The 25,725-nt window shown below is 52.6% G+C and overlaps 1 protein-coding gene across 5 annotated transcripts in view; it reads left to right on the top strand.

Moving 5' to 3' along the window:
- The first annotated feature begins 2,434 nt into the window (after window positions 1–2,434).
- SLC43A2 (solute carrier family 43 member 2) overlaps window positions 2,435–25,725 on the top strand; it is an 87,537-nt gene continuing 64,246 nt past the window's right edge. For 3 of the 5 annotated variants that reach the window (XM_044001158.1, XM_044001157.1, XM_044001154.1), the window contains exons 1-5: window positions 2,908–3,030; window positions 3,538–3,758; window positions 20,250–20,454; window positions 21,927–21,982; window positions 22,955–23,031. In XM_044001158.1, the coding sequence (XP_043857093.1) occupies window positions 3,599–3,758; window positions 20,250–20,454; window positions 21,927–21,982; window positions 22,955–23,031 (498 nt within the window). In that variant the 5' untranslated portion in view covers window positions 2,908–3,030; window positions 3,538–3,598. Of the gene's footprint in view, window positions 2,544–2,907; window positions 3,031–3,284; window positions 3,759–20,249; window positions 20,455–21,926; window positions 21,983–22,954; window positions 23,032–25,725 lie in introns of those variants that run through there. The other 2 variants (XM_044001155.1, XM_044001156.1) reach the window with 2 other exon arrangements.

The raw sequence follows: 25,725 nt of genomic DNA, 5'->3' as shown, positions 1-25,725 counted from the left end.
GCTTAACCCTCATTGCCCCCCCAAAAAAAAGAAAGGAAGGAAGGAAGGAAGAAAAAGAATAATGGCTGGTATTTGTATAGGTTTGCAATGTGCTTACATAATATTTCATGTGATCCTCACAACAATCCTCTGAGGTAGGTGCAGTTATCACTCTCATTTTACAGAGGAGGAAACTGAGGCTGAGACATGAAGTGATTTCCCCAGCGTCCCACAGCATTTGAAGTGGGGTCTTCCTAACTCCAACACTGCCACACACCTGGCTGCCTAAGTTCAGGGTCTCTTTGGGGGAGGAGCCGTCAAACCAGCCTCGGCCTGTGGTGCTGCTCGGGAGCCCATGCCGTCTGTCCCCACAAGCCTGACTTTGCCCGTGTCCTCCACGTTTTCCCATCTCAGCCCTTGGCTCTGGGAAGGACAGGGCCAGAGGTGTGAGATGGGCATCTACCCAGCAGAGGGAGCACGTTGGCCTCCGGACTAGAGGCAGAGGAAACTCGGGTGGCTTAGGGCACCCTGAGGAGGGAGGGTCCCTGGCCCTTGAGGAGGTGGTGGATGGGGCAGCAGGGCTGTGTGTGTGTGTGTAGGGGAGGGCAGCCCCAGAAGCCCCCAGAGGCCTTCCTCCATCTAGCTAGCAGATTGGATCTGAGCTGAGCAGAAGGTGGAGCTGCTCTCTTGGAGCTAAACTCCAAGTGTAAGGCTTGAAGCCTCAGCCCGGGAAGGCGCTTGTCCATCTGGCTCTCCCCGGCCTAGGGGGGTCTGCAGCTGCCCTACAGCCCCTCTTCAAGCACCCTATTGACCTTGAGCTGGGCTCCAGAAAGGCAAGGACCCAGCCCTGGGGTGGGATGGGACAAGCCCCAGAGGAGACACACCCTTGGGGGACAGGGCAGCCCAGAGACCGGGAAATTGAACTTGAGAGGAGGAACGACACTCCAGGGACAGGGAGGTGGACACGGAGAGACAAGGGTGGAGGGAGAGAGACAAACACCAAATTCAGGCTGCCTAGAAACCAGCAAGAGGAGGCAGCCTGGCCCAGCGAGGTTGGGATGGGGTGGGGGAACATCAGACAGACAAGGGGACAGTATTAAGGTAGCACCCGGGATGGGGGGGGGCATTGATAAAGGCCCAGAGGGCTTTGCACAATGGAACGATTGGTATGGGGTGGGGTGGGGGGGCTCCAGGGGAAGAGAGACAAGTAGCAGGGCCAAAAGGACATAGCTGGGGAGGGAGGGTACAAAGGGAGAACACAGCTGGGGAAATCATGGGGGAGGGAGACATGGGGGGAGGGCCCTCGGAGGGCTTGGAGAGCACACAGCTGGCGGGACAGGACGAGGTAGGATGCAGAACACCCGGGCCGGCAGACAGGACCTGGGGGTGGGGGGCAAGGCAATATAAAGAGGACACACAGAGGTGGATGGCGCCGCACGGGGGGCACATCATGGGGGGCTGGTGGTACGTTAGGGCTCGGTCACAGAAGACAAGTGGGGCCCACCCCGGGACACGTCTGGGGGATGTCAGAGTGGTATAAAGGAATGGAGCCCGAGACAACACAACTAGGGAGAAAACCCCGGGAGAGGACAGAAAACATCCAGGGGAATGGGAGACGGAAGGGGGTCGGGGGCGGAGAAGACAGCCGGAGGTGGGGTGGGGGGCTGGCGACATAACGGGTGGGGTCAGCGAAGACAGCACGGAGAGAGGGTCACATCAATGCCGTCATGGGGGAGTGGAGACGAGGGGTGCATCGGGGGACAAGGAGACAAAGGGAGGTGGGAGACAAAGCTGGGGCAACTTCTGGGGTTCAGGACGGGTGGGGTCGGCGAGGATAGCACGGGGGAGGGGGCCCATTTGGAAGTCAAGGCTGGAGGGGGGGCAGAGGGAAAACAGCATGGGGTGTATAGGGGTCAAACATCCGGGGTTCAGGACGGGTGGAGTTGGAGAATACAGCACGGGGGAGGGGGCCCATTTGGAGGTCAAGGGTGTAAAGGCGGGGTAAAGGGGGCAGAGGGAGAACAGCCAGGGGTATATCGGGGTTCAAGACGGTATAACGGGGTGAGGTAGGCAAGGACAGCACGAGGAGGGGCACGCCTCTAGGGGTCAAGGCAGTAAAGGAGCCGCAGCTGGCTGAACATCTGGGGGTCACAGCTATAAAGGGGGGCTAGGAAGCACATCTGGGGGGGGGTCGGGCGATATAACCGGGGTGGGGGAGTCCCCGGCCAGGGCGGAGAGGGAGAGTCTAGGCTGAGAGGGACAGGGCGGGGCAGGGATAAGCCCGGGGTCCCCTCAACCCGCTCCCCCTCTCCCTTCTCTTCCCTCCCGGTCCTCTCCCTCCCCCCTCCCCGAAGCTCTCTTGTTTGTCTCTCGGTCCGGCCGGAACCGGCTCGTGCTCGCTGCCGGGCGGGCGGCTGCTGATTGGTTGCTGCCTGTTTCCAGCGCCGTCTGGACCAATCAGCACGAGGCAGTGTTTTCCTCTCGGGGTCGGAATAAAAGGGCTGGAATAAAAGGGGGGCAGAAAAGACTCCGGGCGGGCCCGACACACATCGGGTGGCAGCTGGGTGAGCAACGCCGAGGGGCTGGGGGGTTTCAGCCAGGGGCTCCGGGAGGCTCGGAGAAAAGGAGGAAGGAGGAGGCCGCCTTATTTGCGGGGTGGGAGCTGGGGACAACGACCGGCAGAGCGAAGGGGTAGGAGGCCGGGCGGGAGACTGATGTCGTGCTAACGCGAGCCCCTCGGACTCCAGGCACCTGGACCTGAGCCTGGGGGGCGGGAAGGGGGCCGAGCGGGCGGCTCGCGCCGCCGGTTCGAACCGGCTTCGCCCGTCCCATGCGGGGCTCGCGTGCCCGTAGCACCTAGCGACCCGGAGATCGGCCAATAGGGCCGCGGCTCCGCCGGGCTCCCAAGCCAATGGGCGAGCGGGGAGGCGGGCTGTCCCGCAGCTCTGGGTGCTGATTCTGTGGTTAGAGGAGCAGCCCCTCCACAGCAGGGTCTGTGTGCGGGCGGGCGGGAGTTCTCGGGGCTTCGGGCTGGGACAGCGGCTGCCGCAGGTGAGTCGGTGCCCCCCTCCCTCCTCCTCTCCCTCCCTGCAGCCCGGCGCAGTGTCCGGCTGCCGCCCCTGCAGGCTCTCAGGTTCTGTGCATCCCTCGCAGGGGACTCGGACCCGGGGACTCTCGAATCTTCACTCCCCCCCCCCTCCCTCTGTGCCTCAGTTTCCCCGTGCATTAAATGGGCGTAGAAGGTCGGGGAACCGCCGGTCCGACTGGCACGGGGAGGGGCGCGATGCTGCAGCTGGCAGCAGGCTCCGACTCCGGATGAGCGGCCTCAGCAACAGCTCCAGATCTGAGCTCCCTGCCGGGCTTCCTGGCTTCTCCGGGGGTTGAGCCTGCCTCTTGCTCAACCCTCCTTCCTTCCCCCACCTGCAGCAGCCTCGGTGGAAGGGGTGACATAGTTTGCATTTTGCTGCAGAGGCTGGGGAAGGGGGAGGGGGTGCGCCAGCCACCCACCGCTCCCTGCCATCAAAGCACCCAGGTTGTGACCGGGAGTTTTCCTTCCAGGTTGTCGCCACCTCGGTCCTCTGGGCTCGGTCTGGGCTGTCCCCCCCACCCGCCTTGAGCCATGGCCCCCACTCTGGCCACTGCCCACCGGAGGCGATGGTGGATGGCCTGCACCGCCGTGGTGGAGAATCTCCTTTTCTCCGCGGTCCTCCTGGGCTGGGGGTCCCTGCTCATCATGCTCAAGTCCGAAGGCTTCTATTCCTATCTTTGTACCGAGCCAGGTAAGCAGGGGGCCGGGGGGAGGGTCTGGGGCTTATGGGTACGATCTAAAATGAGGTGATATCATCGAGCCAGCCTAGGGCGGGATTATCCTGTTCTTCCCACCAGTCAGAGGCGTCCAGGGAAGTCTGTATTTCTATAATCTCCGTATCCACCCCCACAGGGCCGACTCTAGAGGATCACTTAGCATTGCCTCTGTGCTTTGAAAAACCTTGCTATACATCCTTTCTCTTGCGAGCTGTAAAGGAAGGTTTGGGGTAGGGGCATCACCGTCCACATTGTCCAGATGAGGAGAGTGAGTCCCAGAGAAGGGAGGCTATGAAGCAGATGAAGGGTGGAAGAGAGAGGCTGAGCAATATGGATGGGAGCATTAGGAAAGTATACGGTGTAAGCAAGGCGTGCTCGCTGTCTCCAATTTATAGATGAGCAAACTGAGGTCAAGAGATGTAGTGGAAGGAACCTCAGATTTGGAATCTGGGGACCTGGGTTCAGATCCTGACCTCCTGTCACTACCTGTGTGGTCTTGGGCAAGTCAATTCCCTTTCTCAGTGTCTGTTTCTTCCTCTGCTAAATGAGGGTTTTAGACCCAGGAGGCTTCCAGGGCCCTTGTTGGCTCTAACTCTAGGATCCTGCAGCCTCTCAAGTCTCTTCCTGCTCTGAATCTAAGAGACTTCCATGACCAGGGTCCCCCAACCAACAAGTGTTGGGGCTGCTGTCTCCAAATCCGGTCTCTGACTGTGACCCCACTGTGGCCACCCTTGGCACTCAACCCGTCCTCTGTTGGTTGTTCAAATGAGCTCAAGTGTATTCAGTTCAGTCTCTTCAGGCAAGAGAATCTTTTGACTTAGTGGCTTTCTGTGAGAGATGTTGAGAGGAAGTTGTGGTAGAAGGGCTTGTTTGTCAGGAGGCATTTATTCCACGTTATTCAAGGCTCTCTAGGGCCCTGAAGGAGATACAAAATTCAGAAGAGATAAAACCCTGCCCTCAGGAAGCTTACAGTCTAGGAGCTGGGCTTTGGGCTCTCTGGGAGAGGTCTGGAAGTGGAAGTTCCCGAAGAGCATGGGGGAGGGGGGGAAGAGGAGGTTGGAAACTAGCTGACACAATATAGTTGCTTTTCGATGTTCAAAGGCTATTTCCTCCTTCAAGAGATTGCTGTGGTGCCCTAAATCCTGCCAATTTGTTTCTGGATTGTGATTAGGATTAGATAGGGTCTCTATCGACCCTACCTTTTTAAAAACTTTCTGAGGCTTCATTAGCCGTCAGATACCAGTTGGTCTGTTTACTTCTAGAGAGGTCTAGTGGCTTCCCCCAGTACTTATTGGCTGTGCGACTGACAAGTCAGTTCACTTTTCTGAGACTCAGTTTCTTCATCTGTAAAATGGTGAGAATGCTACTAGCAGTGCTTACAACATGGCTTTGTTGTGAGAATCCTACTGATAATGACTCTAGAGGGTCTGGTGTGCTTTAAAGCCCTATGTTAAAATATTAGCTGGGGACGGGGGGGGGGGGGGCAGCTAGATAGAGCAGTGGGTAAAGCACCAGCCTTGGATTCAGCAGGACCTGAGTTCAAGTCTGGCCTCAGACACTTGACACTAGCTGTGTGACCCTGGGCAAGTCACTTAACCTCAATTGCTCCACACACACACAAAAAAATTTAGCTGGGCAGCCAAGTACTGAAATGAGTGGAGTCAACAAGACCTGAGTGCAAATGTGGCCTCCAACATTTACTAGCTTTGTGATCCTGGGCAAGTCACTTCATCCTGGTCCTGTTTGCTTCTGTTAACTCAACTGTAAAATGAGCTGAGGAAAAAAAAAGAAAGAAAGAAATGGGAAACCACTCCAATATCATCATCATCATCTTCTTCTTCTTTTGGGTGGGGCAATGAGGGTTAAGTGACTTGGCCAAGATCACACAGCTAGTAAGTGTCAAGTGTCTGAGGCTAGATTTGAACTCAGGTCTTCCTGAATCTAGGTCTGGTGCTTTATCCTCTTCGATATCTAGCTGCGACCCCCCCCCCCAATAATTTTGCCAATAAAAACCCAAATGGGGTCATGAAGAGTCAGGTACAACTCAACAACAACAACAACAACATATTAGCAACTGTGTGGTTATCATAGTTGGGGAAGAATACCCTGTAGGTAGAGACCAATTAACTGGAATTTGCTAGGACGGTCCAAATTTCAATAAAAGGAAGTGACCATTTAATGAGATTTTGTGAAGGGAATCATCCTCAAGGTTCAAGTCTTGGTAGATAATCTTGGGAAATTTACTTCCCCCTCAGGGCTCTAAACTACTCTAAATCCCAGTGAAAGTTACCTTGGCTGAAGGAGTCCCTCCCCTAGAAGGTCATTAATCGAAAGGAGGGAGCCTCCCAGCCAGTTCTTTTCCCTGTACTTGCAAAAAAAAAAAAAAAAGAATGACTTTTGACCCAGACCACAGACTTTATGTACCTGTGAGGTCACAATGTGGGCTTTTTGGGTTTTTCCCCCCAACGTTTTGGGCTAAATTTTCATAATTTAGGGCCCCAGAGTCACAGACCTGAAGGGACTTCAGCCTCACCCTCATTTTTTGGAGGAGGAAATAGACCCAGGGGAAAAAAGGGACTTGCCCAAGATCTCACAGCTAGTTGGTGGTAGGCCAGGTATGATGACTCCTGGTCTCCACTTCAGCCAAAGGCATTTTAGATAACACCCTTTGGGGTCTCCAAGAAACCGGAGGAAGTGACATCCCCCAACCAAGTTTCTCCACTTAGATTGGATGGTGAATTTAGATAAGAGATAATCTATCCCAATCTCAGCCACACCCTAGCCTGTCCAAAATGGTCTATTTAAATACTTCCATTGTCCTCCCTCCTTCTCCCGAGACCTTCCGTGTACATTTATTGAGTTTAGGCCTAATTTCCTCTTCTGTGATCTTGGATTCCTTAGCTTGAGTAAGGAGAAAACAAGACAGGCAAGCTTACTGGGGAGGAGGGTGGGGGGAGACCAGCACCCAGCTTTCCTATAGTCTCCTTGGAGAGCGAGAGTCTCTGGTTCTTTAGGTAAACCAAGTTTAAGAGGCTCAGGGCAGGAGAGTGCCTGGGGGGAGGGGAGCTGGATACCTGGAAGAGGGCAGAGAGCATATCACTTGTAACCCTTGACCTTTAGCTACTCAGAAAACATTTCTCAACAACCTAAGGGCCCTTGGCAGGGCTTTGCTCTCATCAGCAGAAATCCTGGGTGATGGGAGAGGCAGACCTTGTTCTCTGGACCGGTGGTTTCTGCTAAGTCTGGGAGATGTTGTGAGATTAATGACTACTTTGAAGGGACCAAGTCAGTAGGCAAAAATCTCCTTGACTTCCTTCTTTTCCCTTTCCTGACCCCTCCTACCTGAACTGGCTACCTCCTTTCTCCTGGTGTTTGAGGACTGGACAAGTTTATTTAGGTGGTGGTGGTGTTTAAGCACCAGATGGTAATAATAACTATATTGTCTAGAGCAGTCAGCAAGGCTGTGGTTGGTTCCCTACGTCACCCCCATTGAGACCCTACGGGTCAGGAAGATTCTTTTCTTTTCTGTTTTTTTTTTTTGTTTGTTTGTTTGTTTTTGTGAGGCAGTTGGAGTTAAGTGACTTACCCAGGGTCACACAGCTAGTAAGTGTCAAGTGTCTGAAGCCAGATTTGAACTCAGATCCTCCTGAATCCAGGGCCGGTGCTCTATCCACCAGCTGGCCCCAGGAAGATTCTTTTCAGTGACTCTGTAGAACAAAGGTTTTTAATTTGTGTGTGTGTGTGTGTGTGTGTGTGTGTCTGTCTGTCTGTCTGTCTGTCTGTCTCGGACGCCTTTGGCAGTGGTCTTCAAGACCTGTGGATCCCTTCTCAGAGTCACATTCTTAAATGTATAGGATTACAGAGAAAACCAATTAATGTTGAAAATCAGTTGTCAAGAATTTGTCTTGGGGGCAGCTAGGTGGTGCAGTGGATAAAGCACTGGCACTGGATTTAGGAGGTCCTGAGTTCAAATCCAGCCTCAGACACTTGACACTAGCTGTGTGAACCTGGGCAAGTCACTTAACCCCTCATTGCCTTGCCAAAAAGCAAACAAACAAACAACAACCCTCCCCCCCCAAAAAAAAACCCCAAACAAACAAAAAAAAAAATTTATCTTGGCCAAAAAGACGGCCAGTTTGCCTTCATATCCATTTTGAGGTTTTCATGAGTTTAACTAGAGATCTTCTTTCTTTGGGAATTCCGGTAGATTGTAAGTTTCTGTAGGCCAGGGACTGGTATCTTTATTTTGTCTCTGTGCCTAGCATGTAGGTGCAGGTAAATGCTTGTTGAGTTGGATCAGTTGAGTCGAGTTGAATTGAACTGAAAGGGTGTTCTCATAATCAATGGAATGGCTGACACTGGTCCTCTAAGCTCCCCAGATGAGCCAGAACATAACTAAAGGACCTGTGGGCTCCCGGACCCTGACTGGGCCCGAGCTGCTTTTCTGGTCTTCAGAGCTTGGCTCTTTCGGAGCCCTTTGCTCCCACCTCCATTTTGGTTTTGCTGATTCTGTGCCCCTAACCTGTTGATCCAGCATCTTCTGGAATTCCTGCTGAGCCCAGGTAGTTTATCTGGGCTGGCATTCCTTATCAGCACTTCTGGGAGACTGCTCTGACCTGTTGCTTTGAAGACTGTAAGTCATGGCAGGCCTCTGACTAAGATGGGGAGATTTATGGTTAAGATCTTTTCTCCAGTAGGTTTAAAGTCTTCAAACTTGGCAGAGATAAAGAGGCAATTAGATGGAAAACTTTAGCTGCCTTTGGAGGATTGGTCCCGAAAGAAAGCAGGAATGCAGGAGCCAATTGACAAGGGGCAAAATGCAAATTTGTCAACTATTTTTTTTCTTTTGAGAACAGTTTGGAGACAGTCAGCCTGAGCTCCTTCAGCCTTTTCTCCTCCTCTGCATGGTCTTCAGAGCCTGGTCCACTTCAAGGCTGAACTTTGATCTTGTTTTTTCCATTCAGATTGGAAGGCATCAATGCAGAGGGTACAATGGGTGAGGGAGAGCCCTGGAGCTGGAAGGGAGGCCAGTGAGTTCAGTCCTCCCCCCTGATTTTTTTTTTTTTGCGAGGCAATGGGGGTTAAGTGACTTGCCTAGGGTCACACAGCTAGTAAGTGTCAAGTGTCTGAGGTCAGATTTGAACTCAGGTCCTCCTGAATCCAGGGCCAGTACTTTATCCACTTCGCCACCTAGCTGCCCCCCTCCCCCCTGATTTTTTTGTTGTTGTTGGGCAATGGGGGTTAAGTGACTTGCCTAGGGTCACACAGCTAGTAAGTGTCAAGTGTCTGAGGTCAGATTTGAACTCAGATCCTCCTGAATCCAGGGCCAGTACTTTATCCACTTCGCCACCTAGCTGCCCCCCTCCCCCCTGATTTTACACAGGTAGTCAGTGTCAAAGGGAGGTTCGGTGGAAAGAGTCAGAGGTCCTGGGTTCAAATCCTGGATCTGCCACTTTACGAGAGCCTTTGGTTAAGTTGTAAAACCTCTCTGAGCCTTTGATGCTTCATCTGTAAAAATGAGGGGGTTGGAGTAGATAAAAGTTAGCTTTATATAAGGCTGTAAGATTTACAAAGTGCTCTACAAGTATTATCTCATTGATCCTCTCACAGCAGGCCTCTAAGGGTGATGCTATAGTTATTTCCATTTCATACTTGAGGAAACTGAGGCTTCAGAGGTTAAGCAATACATCCAGGATCACACAGCTAATAAATGTCTGAGGCAGGATTTGAACTGGGGTCTTTCTGACTCCCAAGTCAAGATCCTAACCTCTCTACCATCTAGCTACCTTTTAAGACTCCTTCCATCTTTAAATCTACAACCCCTTCTTAGGACTTGAGGCCATAGGGCCTCTCCATTGCTCTCAGCTGAGAGAGGGAAAAGGCAGAATTTGAGGACCCAAGAACCCAGCCCACGTCTCCGTCAGACAGCAGACTCCCTGGTGGCTTCAACTCCCTTTGCTGATGTAGCCTTGGCAGAATACCACCGTGGGACCTTGGCCAGGGAGAATGGTGTTTCCACACTCATTTGTCCTTTCCCCTACACTGGAGCCCAGGCTGCCTGGCTTCTTCTTTCTCCTAGTCTCTTGTGCTCTGGGGCCCAGTCTCTTGGAATACAGTTTAAGGAGGCCCATGGTTCAAAGGTACCATTCTCCAGGGCACAAGGCATAGTCTGGTTTATGGTTGTGGTGGATACATAGTTGTATAAAACTCGATACATGCCCCCAAAAACTTACTGTCTACCGTAGGAGATGAGAGGTGTACAGAGTTACACTTTAACATATACAGAGCATTTTTATCGCAAAAACTCTTGTCAGAGACTTCATTGTGTGATTTCATTGTTAGAGAGAACTCTTGGGAGAGAAAACTCTCTACAGCTCACTGAAGGCAGGCACCTTCTCTGCTATTTGTAGTCTTAGAGAGTTGTCTGCCGGCATTTAGAGGGGAAGTGAGTTGCCCAGGGTCACACTGTCTGGATGGGCTGGAAGTGGGACTTGAACCCAGCATTTCCTGACTCCAAGGGCAGCTCCTTGATCCCATCTGCCTCCCTGTCATTGGAATCACAGGACGTGGGTGACTCCTTTAATTATGGAGGGAGGCAGGTCTTCAGTATCCTTAAGTGTAAATCGAGGGTGTTGGTGACAAAACAAATGATAGTTTATGAGTGTCATTGGAATATTATTGCACCATAAGACGTGATGAAATGGACAGTCTCAGGCCCCAAACTGGGAAGACCTTTAGGAACAAGCAGAACTAAGAGAACTATCCCCCAATTGATTGGGGATAGACCCGAATGGCACAGTGAGACCTGGATGGGGCCTGGCTCTCAGGGAATGTATCCACCGACCGGGTATATTTGTTACGAGTGGGTTTTTTTTCCTTTTTTATTGTTCAATCAGGATGGGGAGGGGCAGTTGGTGGTGCAGTGGATAGGGCACTGGCCCTGCATTCAGGAGGACCCGAGTTCAAATGCAGCTTCAGACACTTAGCAATTACTAGCTGTGTGACCCTGGGCAAGTCACTTAACCCCAATCGCCTCACCAAAACAAACAAACAAACAAAAAAAACAAATCAGGATGGGGAGTGAGCATGGGGGAATAAGGGCTCGTTCATTGGAAAAAAGAAATAAGGAAACCCAGAGTCTTCTTTTGGTTCTAAACCTGAGATCCTGTGAGTTCCCCACACTCCTGGCCTCTTTAGGCCTTACTATTGGGGGCGATGGGGGTGGGGGGTGGGGTGAGGCCTGTGATTCTGTTGGCCTAAGAAACTCCTTGGGAGGAAGCGCCATCTGCCAAAGCAGGGCTTCCCCTATTTTATGGGCCAGAGTCTTAGGGAGCAGCTGGCTGCCTTAAAGGGGGCTGGGAAATGGAGTATCCTGCCCAGGGCCACACAGGCAGGCTGGGTCTGTGGTGAGACTGGAAGCCAGGCCTGCCTGGGTCTGAGGCTGGCTTCCTCTTCCGTGCGCTAAGCTGCCTCTCAGGTGGAGAGTAGAGCAGCTTTGTGATGCTCATTTGTAGATGAAGAAACTGGAGACCCTGAAAGGTGCCCAAGGCCCCAGAGCTGGCGAATGGCAGAACCAGGGCTCAGGCCCACGGCCTCTGAGCCCTTAAGCTCCTCGTTTTTTGGAGGGGCAGAGTAGGGAATGAGACAGAAAGAGAGAAAGACTAAGATAGAGAATGAACAATAGGGAAAGAAGAGGAGAGGGAGAGAGAGACAGTGACAGAAAGGGAGGGACAAGGAGGGAGGAGAAAGAGACACAGAGAGAGAGAGGAGGTAGAGAGAGGGAAGGATAGGAAGGGAGAAGAGGAGAGGGAGAAGGAGGGAGGGAGAGGAGAGGTCTTGTCCTCCTGTCAAGCAGGAAGAGAGGGCTAAGACTGCAGATCCCAAGGCCGCCTAGGACACAACAGGCAGGGACATGCAACAGGATATTCCTGTAAACGCGGGCATTTTCGATGCCAGCGTGTCTCACTGCCCCGCCACCTCGGTATTTAGTTTGCTATAAGCAGAGTCTCCCTTGCATTACAGTGACTCCGGCACACTGGGGCAGACTATGTGTTGCACAATTGTGCCCCTGTGTCAGGGGCCATTGGCCAAGACTTTTCTGAGTTCATCTGGGGCACCCCAATGACTGGTGCATGCTGGCAATGCCATCACTAGGTCACCCGGGTCATGGGGGCTGACCTGTGGCTGGGGGGCCGAGGCATCTCTGGGCCGGAGAGCTCTGAGTCCCCCTCCCCTTCAGCCCCTGCCTTCCAGTGGGAACCCTAGACTTTGTGAGTGATGCTTTGGGGCCCTCCCATTTTATGGTCGCCTCCCGTGCTCCTGGGGCAGAGGTTCAGGACTCCTAACTGTCCACCCTTTCACTTTTGCAGTGGTTTAAGTGGCCCTGCGTCACCTGTTTTATCTTTTTAGTTTATGGGCGTGGGAGGGGAGAAATCCACCAGGACCAGCCAGGGCTGCTGAGTCTGCTTATTTGGTGAGTTCATTAGCGGTGAGGAAACTCCTTCTGCTGACGCAGACTGGCCATCCTGGCATTCCTGTGGACCCTTGGGCAGTCCAGTGGGACCTCGGGACCCTTCTCAGAAGAATGTTTTTCGATTCATAAAATACAACGCTAGGATTGCAAAAGAAACCGGGGATAATTGAAGTGCCACGATCAGCAGGGTAACAAAACAAGAAGGTCACAGACAGGAGGCTGAGATCTTTTCTTAGGTGCCTGGGGCATGAGCCAGGGAAGTGACTTGCCCAGGGTCACTAAAGCCAGGCCTTGAGCCACTGTACTGTCCGCCTTGCCTTCCTTCCCCTGCCTCATCTTTCAGCAGCTTGCACCTCTGTCTTCTCCAAAGAGGGCCCGGGGGTCACTGTTGGCCTGATCTCTTAGAGCCGGTGTATTCTGTCCTGTGAGCCTCTTACCTCTTGCTATCCCAGAACCCCAGACTGGGAAACGAAGCCCTGGATGGCTCAGCTCTCGGGTGGCTGCCCTGGCTGGAGGGGTGGATGCCCCATCCCTCTGATGGAGCCAGCTGCATAACCAGGTGGGCACATTGTCTGGAGTGAGATTCGACACCCTCCTGGGCAAGTGGCGTCTCCTTGTTACCCAGCATCCCTTGCATAATTTTGTTCCTCCCTCCTTCCCCCCACATACACTGTGCCTGCCTTCACTCTCCACCACCTAGTTGGTCTCCCTTCCCCCATCAGCTGGCTTCCCCTTGTTTTCTGTGTCCCAGAAGGATTCTGTCTGGTTAGTGTTGGTTCTCAGGGACCTTGTGGACGGCCTTGTGACACCCCCCTTCATGCTGAGCAGTACTAAGGGATTTTTCTTGCCCCCAAACAGTGGGGATGTTTACAGCGACTTGCCAGTCCCTGTTCTGGGCATTTTCTCCTTGAGACAAGACAAGGAGGGGGGTTGTATCCACACAGCTCTGTGAGAGCAACAAGGCCCTGTTTGGCTATGGGACCAGTCCGTCTTCTGTCTCTTTGTTGGGTATCTGAGGCTGACCTCTCCCCCACATCTCCTTTGGTGAACTGAGATGTTTCCTGTTGCCGGATAGACTGGACTGAGGATTTCAGGGAAGGGCAGGAGAGCCTGGGATGGGATTGTTCAGGTTGAGCCCAGTTGGCAATGTATTCTCTGAGCCTGGCATCCCATGGGGTGGGGTGGAAAAGAAGCTGTGTGGAGGCCTCTTTTGTTCTAAGGACTTCCCAAGTTGGGACAGCTAGGTGGTACAGTGGACAGAGCACCGGCCCAGGAGTCTGGAGGACCTGAGTTCAAATTCAGCCTCAGTCACTTGACACTTATTAGCCATGTGACCCTGGGCAGGTCACTTAACACCCCGCCCCAGCCCCCCCCCCCCAAAAAAAAAGACTTGTCAAGTTTAGTAAGGTCAGTAATCCTCAAGGACCCTGACTTTTGTCATTGGATTTTCATTTAGTGGGATTCAGAATCTGTTGGGAATCAAGGTAGGTGCATTGACATCGTGGGTAGAGGGACTGCCTTTCATCAGTTTCCAATAGAACGGACACAGTTTGAGCCTAGGGGATTATTTCCTTTTTTGTACTTGTATCTCCGAGCATAGCAGGTCCTTAAATGAACGCTCGTCTATTGATTGGCTTCACTTGGCTACAATCACACAGCTAATTAGTGTCTGAGGCAGGATTTGAACCCAGGTCTTTGGCAGTCCAAGTGCTCTTATTCCCTGTGCTGTGCTGCTTATGTTAGGATCACTCCATAGAAGGCTTCTTGGTTGCATGGCCCTGGGCAAGTCACTTACTTTCTAAGCCTCAGTTTCCCTCATCTGTAAAATGGGGATAATAGTAGCCAGTAGTGCTAGGGTTGGGTGAGGCTCAGGTGAGACCACATTACAGCACCCTGTAGATGTGAGTGAGTCTTCTCCAGAGGAGCCCAGTGGGCATCGCTCCCTTCCCCAGCCGTTGACATCTGTTGCATCTGGCACAGACTGCTTTCTTTGACTCTGTTGTGGTGAAGTTCATTTGAACAGAGCCTTGTATTGTCTCCTCCTCCCCTCCTCCAGGGCCTCTGGTAAACAGCCCCATTTCTACTCTTCCCTCACCCTCGTTCTACTAATTCTCCTCTTTCTGTTTCCCCTTTCCTGGAACGGGGCACCCAGTGGCTCCCACAAGGAAATGATTGGCTGGCTTTGCAGGCCTGGGTGGCCATCTGAGCCAGGGTGACCAAGCCAGGCCCTGCTGGTGGTCAGGAGGCACGGCCCAGGCGGGATGGTGCAGTGGGTGGGGTGCTGTTGGGGCATTCTGCTGGGTTATTTATGATGATCTTACTTTGCTGCCAACAAAAGGTGTGGATTTCTACCCCAGGCAGAGAGGAATGTGATAATACTCCCTGCTTCCCTTGTGGCTCCACAGCAGCAGGTGAACCCCCTCCAGCCCCACCCATCTCCAGGTGGATCGGAGGCGAGTTGACTTGCTCAGGGTCACCCAGTTAGCAAGTGTCATGGGTAGGATTCAAGCCTAGGCTCTGACTCCAGACCTAGGGTTCTCCTCATCAGACCATGCTACCTCCCAGCAATGTCCTAACAACTAACAAAATGAGCTGCCTTGGGATTTAAGTGGTGGCTTTCTGCTTCTCTGGAGGGGCCTCCAAGGGACCTCCTTGGCCATCCAGTCCAACCCACACACAGACAAGAATTCCCTCCCCAGCCTATCCTGTGATCTGAGGCAGTTGGGTGGTATAGGGGTTAGAGTGCCAGGCCTTGAGTTCAAATGTTGCCTCAGACACTTATTAGCTGTGTGACCCTGGACAAGTCACCAAACCTTTCTCTCCGCCTCACTTCCTTCTTGTTTAAAAGGGATTGGATTCAGTGACCTCTAAGGTCCTGTCCAGCTCGATCCTCTGATCCTCTGAAGGCCTCCCTTGTCAGACAACCTTCCAGGCATTAGGAAGGTTAGGATAGAGTGGGAAGAGGACGGAGTCTGAGGCAGGGGAGCAGAGTTCAAATCCTGCCGTTCATACTTGCTCCTGTGACCTGGACAGTCACTGTCCCTCCCTAGGCTCAGTTTCTGGTCTGGAACACTAGAGAGTTGGACTCGGTAGCCTCTGAATCCACCCTGGAGACTTTGAGCCATCAGGGTCCTCAGACACCCCCTACAGAACCAGGCTCAGGGACATGGAGGGGCAGGTCCGAGCTCTTAGGAACAGAAATCTGTCTTCACGTGTCCTTGCTGGAGCCAAGCAGAACAAACCGACTCCCTCTTGGAGCACTAGTGGCCTCCGTGCTGGAACACCACTATCACATCCCTAAGTCTGCTCCAGGCCGGACCCCTTTAAGTTCTCTGGGCTGTGGCAGCTTCTCAAGGTCTTTCCCCAGCCTGGCCTCCCTCCTCTGGGCACCCTTCTCCATCCTTCGGCTCAGGTTTTGATCAGCCCCACTGCCCCTGTCTCAGACAGGGGAAGGGGCAGCACCCCTGGCACCCTGCTACAAGGCTTCTGCTTCTCCCTCCTTCCCTTCATCACCCTCCACCTGGTTGGAACAACAGAGCTGTGGAAAAACCACAGTGTCTTTGGGATGCTGTCCCAACAGGGCAGCCCCTTGGTTTGTCTAACCAGGAGGCAGAGTTGGGCCTCCCCACCTTCTTTGCCTATCTGTTCTCATGGTCTTGTTACTTGGGGGGTTGGAGAGAGAAAGAGGAGGGGAGGGGGGGGAGAAAGAAGGGGAAGGGGCAAAGGAGAAAGGGAGGGAGGAGAGAGGAAGAGAGAGAGAGAGAGAGAGAGAGGAAATAAAGAGGGAGGGAGGGGGAGAGAGAGAGAGAGAGAGGAGAGGAAAGAGGGAAGGAGGGGGGAGAGAAAGAGAGAGAGAGGAGGGAGGGAGGGAGGGGGGAAGGAGAGAGAGACAGAGAAGACAAACCATAGCTTGTGTTAACTGGGAGGGATCTTCAAGATATTCTAGACTTCAGCAGGAAGGCGCCTTCTAGGCCACCTAAGGAAACAAGGCCTCAGAGAGGTTCAGGCATCTGCCCAAGGTCACACAGGGAGTAAATGACAAGAAGCAGCATTTGCCTTTCACCAGAACTTAGTCCAGCCCCCCCCCCCCCATTTCACTAAATAAATGTTATTGCTGTCTCTTGTTTTTACATCCTCTGCTTATCCCAAGATCTTGCCCCTCCTCCAGCCCAGAGAGCCATCCCTTGTCAAGAGGAATGAGAAAGGAGGCTCAGGAGGGGCTGGGATGACTGGGCTCATGTGTAAGGAGAGGTGGGAGGAAGGGGTGCCCGCCCTCATCTGCTTGCCCTGCCAGGACACAGCCAGGAGCAGCGGGTGGGGCTGGCAGGGAGCCCTATTTCTACTAGAAACCAGGAAAATGTTCCTAACAGCCTCAACTCCATATAAGGATCATAAGTCTCGGGCCCCAGAGCTGGAAGGGCCCTCAGAGGCCTTGAGTGGCCCAGGAATGAGAAGGGACTTATCCAAGGTCATGTAGCTCCTTCCTCCTCCCCAGAGCTCTGCTCTTTTCACCATGGCTCAGCTAACCTGGTAGGTCAGCTCCCTACAGAGACCTTGTCAACACAGGGACTCAAATGGGGCCTGCTTGCTTCCTGTTGGTGGCAGCAGGGCTGGTTGGTACACAGGAAGAGCTGTCTTAAGAGAAAAAACAACCCTTTGTCATAATAGATCAGTGCAGGAGTTCTTATCCTGGGGTCTGTGGATAAATTGTTGGGGGGGGGAGGTTATTCCTGAATTGTTTTTGTTCTTTTTAATTTTGAGAACTATTCCAACATAATTGACTTCTTTTGTAACCCTGTAGATTTTATTTTATACATTTAAAAACATTCCGAGGAGGGATCCTGTGAAAGATGGTTCCCTGTGTGGTCTAGGGACCCCTGGGCTTCAACCCTACTCCCAGACCCTTTCAAGGGATCTGCAATGTCAAAACTCTGTTCAGTTTCCAGTAGGGACAATATTGCTCCATAGAACCCCTATAAACAAAAGCTCTTAGGGTGGGAACATTGCTGGGGGGGGTGTTCTTCTGGAATGTTTAAGGATATGTGGAGGGATCCTGAGACCAAAATACCTGAGAAGTTCTGGCCGAGAGGATGGTTTGCCAAGGCAGAGTCTGAAGTGGCCTCTCAAGTCTGGGCTGGATGGGGCCATTCTGGAGAAGCTTGGGGCCCGGGGGGGGGGGGGGTTTGCTCGGCAGGGGGGGGGAGGGGGGGGCTTGGCCACCTCTTAGGACAAGGCTTCTCTCTTGGAAAACCAGAGAAGGGAAGACAGCTTGGATTCATTTGTGTGAGCCTTGATGCCGGCCCGATGTCTTCAGCTCTGGGAATTCAATCTCTTTCAGATCCTTTCCGGCTCTTCCCTCAAACAACTTGCTGCCCTATTTTCTTGCTTCTTGATCTGACTGATGGCCTGGCCAGGCTGGTTCTCCTGTACCTAGTTAATTGTTTATCTTAATTAATTAGCATCTCTTACACACATGGTCGATATAATCTGTGGGCCCAGATTTGGGGGCCGGCTGGACCTGTGGCTAGGCCAGGATCTTGCCTTGTGCCTGCTGTCTCTGAGGCCCAAGCCGGCACCACACCAATACAGTGGCATTAATCAGAGCTTGGCAGGGCCCAGGCCCCGGCCCCCCGGCCCCCCCCCCACACACACTGGCAGCTTCTGTTAAGGCATCTCTCAGCAGGGAGCCTTGGAGGGTCTAGTTTTCCCATAACTGGTCCCCACCTGGGTCCAGGGGAAGGGGGCAGCTTAAGCTGACAGCTTCAGCATCATTTCCCCTCCCCTCCTCTCACCATCAAACCAGATGTGAAGCACGCAACTCTCTTCCTGGCTTAGGAGACGACTGGAGGTGCAGAATTAGACATCTGTGGGCAAGGCAGGACTCTGGCTGGCCAGCCTCTGTGTCCAAAGGCTTTCTCTTGTCTCTCCTCTCCTCTTCCTGAGAGCGCGTGGGCTTTCCACGGGGCCTAGCAAAAGGGGGAAAGAGGCTCACGGGGGCATCTTTAGAAAAATCATTCAGAGAGGAGAAGAGGAGTGAGACAGTGAGGCCCTGAGACAAGCAGGCGAGCTCGGGAAGCTACCGGCTGACAGAAGAGCAGCATCATTTGCAGCTTCAGCATCACCCTCCTAGTGCGCTGTAATGCTAGGCCGCTGGAAAGCCCCACAAAGCTCCCTCTTTAACTTGGGAATGAAAAAGAAAGTCAGTTTACAACCCCAGGCTAATCAGAGGGCCTGGCCTGCCTTTGCACCATTAGTCAGCGCCCTTCAAATCTCATTCAGCTAATTGGGATATTCAGTTCACCTTAGGCCTTTCCCCTGCCCTCTCCACACTGGCCTCCTATTTCTGGGCCTCACTGCCTGGGATCTTGGGAGGTGACAGTCCAGGCTGGGGCTGTGATTGCATCACTGGGGTAGCCACAGTACCATGAACTGTGACCAGGCGTGTTCAAAGGGGCCAGGTCAGGCCCTTGAGACTGAGAATGTAAGCGGGAGGCCACGAAGTAGGAACTTCCTTCTCTATTTAAAAAAAGGGGGGGGGGCGGCTTGCAAAGGGAGATCCTGACACAAAGAACAAGATGCTCAGCTTAGTTATGTCATAGTCCTGACATACAAGGAGAGAAGAGAGGTGTAGCCTAGACGAAAAAAAATCATCAGGAGCTTGGCAGCCCAGTGCACCCCAGTTCTGAGGTTCAGCCAAACGTGGATTGGGAGCAGGAGACCGGCCCTTTTGTAAACTATTCTCCCTGTCAAAGAATGTGTGCTCCCGGGAAGAACTGCCTATCCCCCTCCCTCCTTCCCCCTTCCTCTCCCCCCTCTTTTCACCCCCAAGTCAGCTGGGCCAGTGCTTTTTGCATTTGTCTCCAGGGGTCAGAGCAGTAAGGGCCAGAATTCCCCATACTCCATCCAAGGCCGGCCCTTATGCCAGCTGATCTGTGCGTTATTTTGGGGTGGTCATTGACCTTGGCATGTGATAGAGTTGAAGGCGATGAGATAAGGGCCCTTTTGATTTCGCTGTTTGTCCGGATCAATCTTGTCTCTTTGACCTCGGTCACTCTGGACTAATCCAGGCTGGCCTGAACGGAGCTAAGCTGCTCTCCCCTTGGTTGGTGACCCGGGGGTCCCAGCTGGCACTGGGTTCCAAGGACTCTGGCAAGGCCTGAATTGGGAAACCTGTCGGGTTGGGTTACTGTACATGTTCAAGGTAGTTCCAGGGTTTCTGGGCCAAACTTGCTGTCCTGGGCCTGTTACAAAGTGAATTTCACCTTCAAGAGGGCAAGGTGCCAACACTGACACCTGAGGAGTGTTGGGATTAGGGGGCAGCCTGGGGCCAGTTCAAATGCCCCAGAGCTGCCCTGAAGCACTGAGTGAAAGCTCTGTAGGCCAGTCAGAACTGAAATGGCCTCAGGTAGGCAGTGAGAGCACGGGGATGAATGAAGAAAGCATTTATTAAGCCCTTACTGAGTGCAAAGCCCCCAGCTAAGCATTGGAGATAGGAAGGCAGTCCCTGTTCCAGGCAGAGCTCACATCCCAGCCTCTCTGGAAAGGGTCAAATGGAAGAGTCCATGGTCAAAGCAGGACCTCTTCTTGAATGTCAGTCCCGAGGATAAAGTCATAGAGTTCTGATGTTGGACCATTTGACTTTGGTGGCACAAGCCTTCCTTACTGTGGCTACAGTATCTGCAGGAACAGGGGCCAGGCAGCTTCTCAGGATGATGGCGATTCTCCTGGGTCTTGAGTTCAAGGTTCTGAGCCATCCCCATGGGGTGGGAGGGGAGAGAGATGGTGGTCAAGATGTGTCCACCTCAGGGTGCCTTGTGGTTTCTGCAAGGCTGGCTGGGCCTGTCTGGCCTGGGGCGGCCAGCTCCAAGGGGCTTGCTTCCACGACGCCTTGATACCCTTTCAGCAAGGATTCATTGGCCTCCCTGCCTAGCCTCTGTTGTCAACACCATCATCTTCACCATTGCATTTGGGTGTTTTTCTTTCAATCTTGCAGAGAATGTCACCAACAGCTCGGGCCAAGCACAAGATGCAGAGCAGGAAGAGGTGAGCTGGATGAACAACTGGCTCAGCTGTAAGGCCCAGGATGAAATGCTGAACTTGGCTTTTACCGTGGGCTCCTTCCTGCTCAGCGCCATCACTCTGCCCTTGGGCATCGTCATGGACAAATACGGCCCTCGCAAGTTGCGTTTGCTTGGCAGGTTAGTATTAAGGACTTGTGAATGGAGGCTGGCCAGTTACCTGGCTGTGGGGCCCGCCAGCCTTGGCCTAAACTTGATCAGTGACCTTTGTGAAGCTCGCCGGGAAAACCCTGAGAGGGCACTGGTGACTTAGAGGGAGAATCATGAAATAGAGCACAGTGGACACTGTGCCTGTCCTCAGGGAACAAGGGCCAAGGTCAGGGGTCCAGGGTCAAACCCTGCCTCTCTTACCTGTGTGACCATGGACAGGCTCCTGGGCCTCTGTTTCCTCATCTATAAAAAAGGGAAGGAGACACCGGCCCTGGATTCAGGAGGACCAGAGTTCAAATCTGACCTCAGACACTTGACACTTAACCCCAATTGCCTCACCAAAAAATTAAATTAAATTAAAAAGGGTTAGCTAGGTGGCTCATTGGATAAAGCACTGGCCCTGGATTGAAGAGGACCTGAGTTCAAATCTGGCCTCAGACACTTGATACTTACTAGCTGTGTGACCCTGGGCAAGTCACTTAACCCTCATTGCCCTGCCCCCCCCAAAAATTAAATTTAAAAAGGGAAGCGGGGCAGAGGGTTGGACTAGACGACCTTTAGGGTCACTTCTCGTTCTCAATCGATGATCTAGTAGGCTTCCATTGGGGGGCTCATGGCCAGGTTTACCAAACAGTCTCCAGCTAAATGAGGACCCTTCCTGAGTATTTCCTTTGGCAGTTTTTGTTGGAAAGGACTGTGGGGGTCTGTATATCAAATGAAGTTGGGAAGGGCCAGGGCTTCTCTTGAGTAATATAAATAATGTTACTCGCATGGTGTTAAAATGTAACACGTTAGTTTAAAAAAACCCAACTGTTTCATGTGAAGCCTTCCTTCTTGTTCTCTGTATATAGAGAGGTTTGTGTTTGCTAATGATTAAGTTTATGATCAAAAAGAAAATTTAAAAAAATTAGTGCTTTAAGGTTTACATACACTTTGTACGTATATTATCTTATTGATGATTATAATAACTCAAATTTTTACAGGGTGCCCCCAAAGTCAAAAGCTTAAAGTTGCACCAAGAGTTTTGGGACGTGCTCTCTCTCGCTAATGCTTTGGGGTTTATAAAGTTCCTCCCTCACCCCGTCCTATGGGATGAGAAGCTACATTTTACAGATGAGAAAGCAGAGCATTAGAGAAATGAATGGACTTGCCCAGTGTCACCAGGCTATTAGAAGTCAGAGGCAGATTTCAGTCTCCGTTCTCCTCCAAGCTGGGCACAGGTGTGTTTCTGTTGTGCCATCACGTCGCCTCGAGATTGGGGGAGTCGAGTGGTTTCAGTTTTCCAAGCCGATGAGGGGCCCCCATCTCTCTAGTGGCTCTGATTCCAGTGGTAGGAAGCCCCAAGTTGCAAGATCTCTCCAATTCCCTCCACTCACTGCCCCCTCACTCTTGGCTTGGAAGGGTCTCGGTGCCATTGGCTGATGGCTCCCATTTGTTTTCAGTGCCTGCTTCTCTGTGTCTTGCTTGATGATCGCCTATGGAGCCAGTAACCCCAACTGTGAGTATTCAAGGCTAGAGGGAGAAGTCAAGCATGTCTCTTCCCCTAGCGCACTGCCACCATGAGGCCCCAGAGGGGCTGGGGTCAAGGGGTAGGAGCCAGCTGGGCCACCAACCCAGGAAAACCACAGGGAAGCTAGAGGAACGCATGACACATAGCCTCAGCGGCATTGCCCAGCCAGGCCCGGCCCAGCCGCCCACCCCGGCATGCCAAGTGGAGCATGGCACCCATCCAGCTGCAACAGGGACAGAAGCCCTTGAGGTTGTGGGCAGGGCGTTCTTGTAGCACCTGGTCGGCCCTCCAGAAAGCATCCGGGTCACTAATCCCCACTCCTCCTCCTCCTCCTCTTTGGGGTGGCTGATGCCTCTTAAAATCAAAAGTACCCCCTGCATGCCAAACACTGTGTCAGGGACTGGGAAAACAGGGACAAAGTGTAATAGCCCCTGCCCTCGAGGGACATCTACCTCCATGGGGAGAGATTCAGTCAACAGGCATTACTGAGCACTTACTGTGAGTGGCAAGAACGTGAAGCCAGTGCCTGCCCTCAGGGATCTTCCACTCTAACCAGGGGAGACCACATACAGCCTGTATGTGGATAGATGCCGACAGACTCCACATCGGGTAGCTGGAGGAGAGCCCCCGGGTCCTCGGACCAAGTGGAGGCTTGGAGGGCACAGGGCATTCCAGAGGTTGGAGGGAGGCAGGGCAGATTCCGAACCTCCCCAGAGCTGGGAGTTGCGGGGGTGCTATTTCTGTTTGAGTTGAGTGTATGCTGCTTTCACTTGTCGCTAAGGGGAGAAGGAGAGAGGAAGCCTCTCTCTGAGGAGAGATTCTCTGTCTTCTCCTTTTCCAGCCTCCTCTCCATTAAATCAGAGGAGGAGTGGAGAAAGGAGGGCCCCATTGGGTGGGCGCTGGTCAGGGGCTCAGGCCTGGCTTCCTCCCCCCACGACTGTTCTCACTTTCTTCCCACAGCCCTCTCCGTGCTCATCTTCATCTCCCTGTCTCTGAATGGCTTCGGCGGGATGTGCATGACCTTCACGTCACTGACGGTAAGACGGCACCTCCCGGGTCCTCCGTGTGGCAAGCCTTCCCTCCTAACAGAACGGCCTCGGCTGGGTCTGTCCCTGTCCAGCAGCGTCCCCAAGTCTCTGTCAGGGATGGAGGGAGGCGTATTTCCTCATCAGTCTGGGCCCAGCCTTGGTCGCTGTGATGGTCCGGTATGCATTTGTGTTTACATGATCGTAGTCCCTGTGTGCATTGTTCTCTGGTTCTTCTTGATTCACTCTGAATCAGCCCCCGTAAGTCTTCCAAGGTTTCTCTGTGTTCATCCTAGACATGGTTTGTGTTGGATAGATTAGTAATATCCTATTACTTTTCTCCACCATGATTTGCTTAGCCATTCACCCATCAGTGGGGACCTGCTTTGTCTCCAGTTGTTGCTCCTGGCGTCCGTGTGTCTGTGCTTTGGAGAATGTTTTCCCCTGCTTGATGCTCTCGATTTTGCTGACTAGACCTCAAAAGGGGTTGTCATGGATAGACATGGAACTATCTCTGGATGTAGAGTTGGAAAGATAGGGCCTACCTTAGACACTAACTGTGTGACCCTTGGCAAATCACTCGATCTCTGAGGGCCTCCATTTCCTCATCCATGAAATGGGTGTTGGACTTCCAGCCCTGCATCTATCTATGACTGGTAAAGGAAACCAGCAGGAAGTTGGCATGGGGGGCATCTCTCCTGCTCAGTCCCACTAGCAAACCCAAGGGAGGAGTTTGTATCTCAAGAGGCTCGAGGGGATGAAGTCTGTGGTCCTCTGGACACAGGGACATAGAGTGGAAATAAGGCTGGGTGTGGAGCCAAAGGACCTGGGTTCAAATCCTGGCCCTGCCACTTCTGCTTCTCTGGGCCTCAGTTTCCTCTTCTGTGACATGAGGGGGTTGGATTTGGTGCTCTCTGAAGTCTCTGCTGGCTCAAAGCCAAGCTCCTTCCACTCCAACCCAGTGAGTTGGCTTGTCCTTAGCTCAGGTTGTTGAAGGTCTTCAGCCTGTTAGCTTCTTGTCTTCTCCTTTTTCCTTCTCCTCTGTCTCTGACAACCAGCACCATGATAGTCAGGAGCCCTGACTAGCAGCACAGCCTAAAAGAAGACCTTGGCTGGAACCTCCCCACACCCTACCCTTGCCTTTTAGGTAAGGGAGGACCTGTTTTCTTTCTGAGTTGGCACCACTTACCCTGGGGCAGTGAAGGTGGGGAGCCGCTTTCTGGATGCTGAACCTGTCCTTTATCCTTCACAGGAAGACCAAGTTATGGGGAAAGTGGGCTCCGGGTTCCTGGGAGAGGCAGGTTTGACAAATGAAGCCCAGGAGACAATATAACAAGGAAGAAGAAAGGGAAGCAGCTCTGTGCTAGGGAGGGCCAGAAAAGACTTTTCTTGTTCCACAGTTTAGGCAACTGCAGGGTGCAGAAAGTGATGAATGAGGATGACAAGATGCTTTAGTCAGAGAACTAAAGGTTCTCTTTACTGTCAAAGTAAGTATCAGAAGTTTTTATACCACTGTCACTTCTGAACATATCCTTCTCTTCTCTCTTGCCCAGTGAGCCATCCTTTGTAACAAAGAACAAAAAAAGGGCAGGGACGGTTGAGCAAATCAACCACATCAGCCGTGTGTGTGTGTGTGTGTGTGTGTGTGTGTGTGTGTGTGTGCGTGCGTGCGTGCGCACACGCGCGCACACACAGTATTCTGCATCCATAGTCCCCCACCTCTGCAAAGAAGGGGAAGGAGATACATTTTGTCATTAGAGAGTTCCTTTGGGATAGAGCTTTATTCTCCTGGAAGGGGCATATCCTGGGGTAATTGGACAGCTGTACTCTGGCTCCTGCAGAGGGCAATAGCCGGTGGAAAGCCTATGAAGCAATCAGAGGGAACAGAGCCAGGAGGAAGGAGGAAATGAGTTGGCTTAACCCTCTTTAAATAGGAGAGTAACCCTTTGGTCCTAACCACCCTGGGTTAGCTTACCTGCTTTGGTAGAAGGGCAAGAACCAAATCTCAAAGCCGGCTCAGAGCTGTGTGTACACACCCGTTCATCTGTCCCCTAACACCTCCAGGTGATAATGGAAAGCCTAGTATAAAAGGGAGGCTTGTTGCTCTGGGCCTGTTGGCACTTGAGTCCACACCCTTGTCCCTCCCTGGGCCTCCCCTTCCTCCCCACTCCATCTTCACAGGCTTCCCACAGGCTTCTGGGCCCCCACTGAACCATTGCTTAGCTGCCCCAGGTCACGACCTACCTCAGAGAATAAAGGGAACCCCTTGGGCTCTTTAAAGACTCAAGGTGTGCTTATCCTCTCATTAAATACTTAGAGGGGTATTAGCATCTCATTAACAGTGCCCTCGTAGGCTTGAAGCCAGAATCTGGGGCCAAAACTAGTAAAATCCCCATCTCTGATTGCGGGTCAGTAGACCTAGGAGCCGTAAACCTCTCCCCTGCTGCCCAGCTCCAGCTACTCCTATACCTCCCCCCCTCACCCCCTAAGCTTCCTAATGACTCCTGCTGTGGACTTTTTCCTAAAGCTAAAGGATTCCTTCCTAAAACCTATAGAAAGGGGCTCAGTGGGCTTAGCCTCAGAGTGCTTGATTCTAGAGCCTGAAGTAACCTCAGAGGGTCAGGGGATCCAGCCTCCTGCCTCCTAATAAGCCAAGCCTTACTGACTCCTGGGTGTGTCACTTATTGCCTTTCCCTTGTAAAGAGA

This window comes from Dromiciops gliroides, chromosome 4, assembly GCF_019393635.1.
Source record: "Dromiciops gliroides isolate mDroGli1 chromosome 4, mDroGli1.pri, whole genome shotgun sequence".
NCBI lineage: Eukaryota > Metazoa > Chordata > Mammalia > Microbiotheria > Microbiotheriidae > Dromiciops > Dromiciops gliroides.
This window is presented reverse-complemented; position numbering and strand designations above follow the sequence as displayed.